General features: G+C 33.7%; 1 protein-coding gene across 2 annotated transcripts; it reads right to left on the bottom strand.

Annotated features, from left to right (window-relative positions):
- Window positions 1–1,862: 1,862 nt before the first annotated feature.
- Window positions 1,863–6,000, bottom strand: ccn4a (cellular communication network factor 4a). Of its 2 annotated transcripts, XM_060857334.1 has the most exons (5): window positions 5,819–6,000; window positions 3,924–4,194; window positions 3,322–3,576; window positions 2,738–2,931; window positions 1,866–2,471 (listed from the first exon to the last, which is right to left on the bottom strand). In XM_060857334.1, exons 1-5 carry the CDS (start codon window positions 5,864–5,866, stop codon window positions 2,172–2,174), a joined length of 1,068 nt encoding a protein of 355 aa, XP_060713317.1. In that variant the 5' UTR covers window positions 5,867–6,000; the 3' UTR covers window positions 1,866–2,171. The 2 variants fall into 2 exon arrangements, with proteins under 2 accessions (XP_060713318.1, XP_060713317.1); XM_060857335.1 differs by lacking the exon at window positions 5,819–6,000 and having other exon boundaries at window positions 1,863–2,471; window positions 3,947–4,194.

The following is a 6,000-nucleotide window of genomic DNA, read 5'->3' on the forward strand; positions in this document are numbered from 1 at the left end:
TATAAGAATGTATTTATTAAAAAAAAAAAGGGAAAAAAATCTGCCTTTTTTTGTATGACTAAATAACCTCTATTTATCTATAACAACTTGCCCGTGGTTTTACATATTCTTATGTCTTGTATATAAAATCACCCTTCAGAATATTAGCTATATTTGCTGATTCTCAAGCAGTTTATTATTCTTTATAGACTATGGTATAAATTTATAAATTGGAGGAAAAAAACAATTCTCTTGTACCTTGTTGTCTCAGTCTGCTGAGTATTTTGTAAAATTCAAATAGTTTGTAACAGCAAGTCACGATAATGTTTCAGGAGCACTCTTTACTGTTTGATTTCAGTCCAGTGTCCACTACCTCCTATAGAGTGCATGTAAAACAGCATATATAGAAAATAGTGAAAGTTTGTAAGCAATCTCATATACAGTATGAACTCTATTTAAAACCTTCAGTCTTAAAACTGACCTGAAATGAGCCAACCTCATATTATAATGTAATGTAAATCTACAGCTAGTTCCAACTTGTTAAATATTACAGGACATTAAAGCATATAGTCCCAAAAAAAGAAACACAGAGACACAATATATTAAAGTGCTGTTATTTTTTTTCCAGAGTATGCATTTACATATTGTAGGGTTGCCAATCATTTTGAAACAATCAACCAAGACAAAAAAAATCACCTATTTGAGAAAACATTTTTTTAGGAAATAAAAAATGTTTCAAAGATTCTGTGTTGTTAAATAAAAACTATACAAATTGCACTATATTTAAGCATCTAAGCTCAAATATCAGTCACAGAATGTAGTGTTTATTTTAATCTGTTAAATGTAATATGTTAAAGTTACATGCTGAATTTCAGCTTTATCTGCATAAGTGCAAACTATAGAATGCATCTTTTATTTTTTTAATAAAAAATGTGTTACATCATAGTCATATAAATATCATGTATGTTTGCATCATGTATCATGCAAATACAGGTCTAAAGAAGGGAAACATAATGTCAGAATATAAAAATATTTATGATCGCAGTAAAAGTCATATTGAAGTCAAACATACTTTATTTACACTACAGAGAAACAAATTCTTCCAAAAGAAAAAAGTCAAAGACGAAGGCAGGACTGTCACACTGCAGAGTGCAGATTTTGACATGTTACTTCATTTAACACACACACACACACACACACACACACACACACACACACACACACACACACACACACACACACACACACGATTCAACTCATTAATTATGTATCAAGGCCATTTATGAGTTTGGGCTGTAGTCTAATCTGATGTGCTAGATAATGCAAATTAATGCAGCACACCTGCAGCTTATTCTTATTAACAACCCCCCCCCCCCCCACTCTCTGTCTGTCTCTCTCTCTCTCTCTCTCTGTCTGTCTGTCTCTCTCTCTCTCTCTCTCTCTCTCTCTCTCTCTCTCTCACACGCAGCAGCCATAACAACTTAAGTGAACTGTGTTCCTGAGTTGTGTCCATTTCCATTTGCTGCATGATTATTGTCTGCTTTTTTGTTTAATAATCCTTCATATCATATTAACACAATGTGGTACTTTGAAACATACTTATGCAAAGGGGTTCCTAAAAATCAAGATAAAGAAGTAACTATATACATACATATATATATATATATATATATATATATATATATATATATATATATATATATATATATATATATATATATATATATATGTTATATTTTATATATATTATATTATATTAAGATAAAGAAGTAAGTATATATATATATATATATATATATATATATATATATATATATATATATATATATATATACTTACTTCTTTATCTTGATTTTTAGGAACTCCTTTGCATAAGTATGTTTCAAAGTACCACATTGTGTTAATATGATTAACACATATTAACACTATATATATAGTTACTTCTTTATCTTGATTTATATATATACTATAGGCAGCTATTACGAAGCATTAAGCTATAAAGCTTTAACCAAGGAAACATTATTGTAATATGAAGCACCAAATTCTATAGACAAAGCAGTATATTTGTATTCAGTAATTAAGTGTGATGTCTAGGGTCTAAATTTTACTGCATCATGGAATGAATCTTATTTCTGTTTCATTGATCCTGTTGATTGTTTTGACTCCAAAATGTGTCTGTAGTCTCCTGTTCCTCAGTTCATAATCTCTCGATTCTCATAGTACTGCTCTAAATCTTCAAAGATGTCATTGGGATTTTTGCAGCTAAGGTTGCAGAAGCAGGCATTAATCCACATCACCTGCCAAGTAACTGTGGCTCCATAAAGGCACTGAAACTCCACTTGCACTGTTTTGGATTTATAAGGGATGCAGCAGCGCTCGTCTGTGCAGACACCACAGTACTTTGGCCAGTAGGGCTTTTTGCTTGTGCAGCCTGATATGGTGAGGTTGGTCGGTTGATCTTCCCTGTAGATGTTTAGGCACTTTTTTCCAGGCTTAAGGATCAATTGAAAGAATATAATTGTGAATATTCCCAGTTTAAAACATTATTATTATTATTATTATTATTAATAATAATAATAATAATAATAATAATAATAATAATAATAATAATAATAATAATAATGAATTTTTCAATAACTTCAGTGACACTAAATAGTCAATGCACATAGTTACAAAGTTAGAAAAGAAATGTATGTCAGTTACCCGCTGATGGATCAGTGGTGTTTAGTGGATTACAGTAATCAGAGAAAATTCCCACCTTAATGTGCTTAGTGATGTCAACCTCACATGGCCGAATGTTACAAAGCCGTCTCTCTTTGACCATTCGACACTGTTTGTTGGCGTTAGTGATGCGTAAAGACACTCCACGGCCACAGGTCTTGGAACATGGGCTCCATGATGTGGTCTGTGTCACACAGTTCTCCTGCCATGTGTCTTTTCCACTGGAGAGAGCTGACAAAAAAAAGGCAAACATTGTTTCATCCAGCATATAACTATTCAACTGTATGCTGATGTAAATACAGAATATTTCCATCCATGTGAAGTAGCCAAAGCTGATTTTTTTTTGTTTACTGCTTTTCATAATCTGTAGTCTGGCCTTGACCCTGAGCAAATTGGGCTTCTTTGTCATTTTAGCTTTCAATAGGATTAACGTTTTCCATCAGTTCTTTCCAACAATCTTTGACTATTCAATGACTATTTTCTTTTTATTTTCTTATTTATTATTATTATTTATTATATATTAAGTAAATAAGTAAGTGCGCCAAAGAATTAAAAGGAAACATGCTACAACTATTTCTAACACTATAATTGATTGAATTGTACAGTCAGTTTTGTTCATACCTGCCATAGCATGCCGAGGTGCTGCTTTGCGCCCCCTCCTGGGTTCTTCACATATCCACTGCTCACAGCAGCGGCCGGGGATCTTGACCCGCCTTGGGGTTGGACACCACACCCTTGGAGGCTGAGAGTCATTACACAGGGGTACACAGCCAATGGCCCCATTCACACATAGACACTGGTATTTACAGTTGGGCTGAAAACTCTGCCCATTGCGATAGATTACACCATTGTGTTCACAGCCAGTGCCAAGCAGATCTGTACATCGTCAGAGATCACAATTTATGAGTTACTGATTGTAAAGGGATTGTAAAAGGGTTACTATGTATATGATTAGCAGGAACTTATTGTTAAAGATAAGGGTGTAAGTGACAGAAAGATTTAGATGAAAGAGACTCAAACTAAAAGATCATTGAAAAGATTTTTTTTTTATACATGAAGGTAGTGAATAAACCTAACAAATTACTGCTCTGGTTTCTAAATGAGGCTGCATTACACCTTAATTAACCCTCTTAATCTCAATCTAATCCCTGGGAAGAATCTAATGTTAATGTGATTAAATGGAAACTGAGCACAAGGATATGTTTAGTGCAGGTGACACTTACATGCACACACTCCTTTTTCGTACCTAGGCTTGTCTGAGCTGTAATCACAGTAGAGACCACGATGGTGGTCGCAGTTGTCTGCTTCGTTGCACTCCTCACCCACCTGCTTGGCACAGGCCCTACAGCAGTCACAGCCATCCATTATGAGGCTGACACCAGGCGGGCAGCTTGGGGGAGTCTCAGGACATGCGCATGGCCACTTACAGTACTGAGTCCGGTTATAGGGCTCATCGGTTATGGGTGGTGCGATGGTGGAACTCAGGGAAACGGCCTGGAGGAAATGCAGAGGATTTAAGATTTTTTCCCACATTACTCCAGCTCTAAAGACAATGCACAGAACGTTCCCAAGAACTCTGCACTGTCAGCATCCTGAAATTAGCACAGAAGATCTGAAGATTTCAATTTGGCTAAAAACTTATTTTGTCTGCAATTGAACCAACAGCATGGCAGCAGAGCAGGTTATGTTAGTGCACATAGTTTCACATCCTCAGTTTAATCTGCCTTTGTGGAGTTTTGCTTGACAGAATAAGAAGAGTTAAATTAATTATTTTACTGGCAGTTAAGTCATAAGATTTTTGAACACGTTTTTTTTAACACACATGATAAAGGTACACAGGAACACCAAAAACGGCAAAGGATAAAACTACGCTGCTATAAACGAATCACTTAGAAATAATCGAAACAATCTTAATCAGTGCCGCACTTCTTGATGGAGCTCTCAAAATGTAATATCATATTCAAAGAATTAGCTTTAAGTTCAATATCATCACCAATATTACAACAGAACACAGTAAACAGATTACTAGTGCATATCCAGTACTGACCTATAGTACTGTTTCGTATTTTAGCAAATTTCAACTAAACCACTGAACTTCCTTAATTAAGTAAAGGTCAAGAAGAGAATAAAGTCCTATAGGCCATTTGTAAAAGTTATTCCATATATATGGCTACTAAAAGTTCATAGTCATTAAAATCCTGCTGATATTTCATAGTGAATGACTATAAATGCACTGAGAATAACAGTCTATACTTATATAGTTACTAAAACTTATACTAAGTGTAGCCACAATTTTCCACCACAAAGTTCTTCAAATCCTTTGTAAATAGCATCAACTGACAGTAGTGATGACCTTGCAGAATAATTACCACTAGGTGGCAGTATAATCACTTGCATTTGGCTTTTAGACGCTGCCACTACATTTCTCAAATACATCTAACATGATGTAAGTAACTTTTCTCATGTACTCTGATTATAATCTTTCCTTAAATCAGACGTTTATACGTCTATGAGTAGGCAAACGTGAGCTGATTACAGGGTCTATGCTTTCAGCTTTTACATAAAGCCAAGTTAATAGAAATATGTGACATTTACAAACAGACTTCACAGTTTACTTCAAGTTATTGAAATATTCCTTTGTAATTGGGTCCTAACTAACAGCCTTGTGTGTTGAACAATTCTAAACAATTCTACACTTAAAATGCTCTCACAGTACAAAATAAAATTGAAAAACCTGGATAAATAAAGATGGAATGACTGCATTTCTATTCATAATTGTACAAAAGAAAGTGATGAAATTACTTAATTGTGCAATAATTGCATTTAATCATGAATAAAAACATCATCATCATCATCATCATCATCATCATTTTTATTATTATTATCATCATCATCACCATCAAAATTATTATTATTATTATTATTATTATTATTATTATTATTATCAAAATTATTATTATTATTATTATTATTATTATTATTATTATTATTATTATTATTATTATTATATTAGTCTACTATACGCTCATATAATTAGGATTTGAACAAAGCTGAAAAACATTTTTTTATAGAAACAAAAACTACTACAGCTACTATAATATGGACAATAATTTCTCACCTGATGTAATCGGATGACAAGCAGGACCCAAGACAGGAGCCAGCTCATTACTGAATCCAAATGGTAAATACATTGAATCCAGAATTAGATGTTCATTTTAAAAGCTTCACAAAGTCCCCTTCCTCTGTAAGGCTGCCGGTGAAGCCTGACATACGGAGACTCGTGCGTTGGTTTTGAACACC

The sequence above is a fragment of the Tachysurus vachellii genome, chromosome 21, assembly GCF_030014155.1.
Source record: "Tachysurus vachellii isolate PV-2020 chromosome 21, HZAU_Pvac_v1, whole genome shotgun sequence".
NCBI classification, from domain to species: Eukaryota; Metazoa; Chordata; class Actinopteri; order Siluriformes; family Bagridae; genus Tachysurus; species Tachysurus vachellii.

What these genes read in the sequence shown, in the direction of transcription:
- ccn4a (XM_060857334.1), bottom strand. Translation starts at nt 5,866, where the DNA reads ATGAGCTGGCTCCTGTCTTGGGTCCTGCTTGTCATCCGATTACATCAG. An exon ending in ACCTCGGCATGCTATGGCAG is followed by an intron (nt 2,932 to 3,321) that starts GTATGAACAAAA and finishes TTTTTTTGTCAG; the next exon opens with CTCTCTCCAGTGGAAAAGAC. An exon ending in ACATCACTAAGCACATTAAG is followed by an intron (nt 2,472 to 2,737) that starts GTGGGAATTTTC and finishes TTGATCCTTAAG; the next exon opens with CCTGGAAAAAAGTGCCTAAA.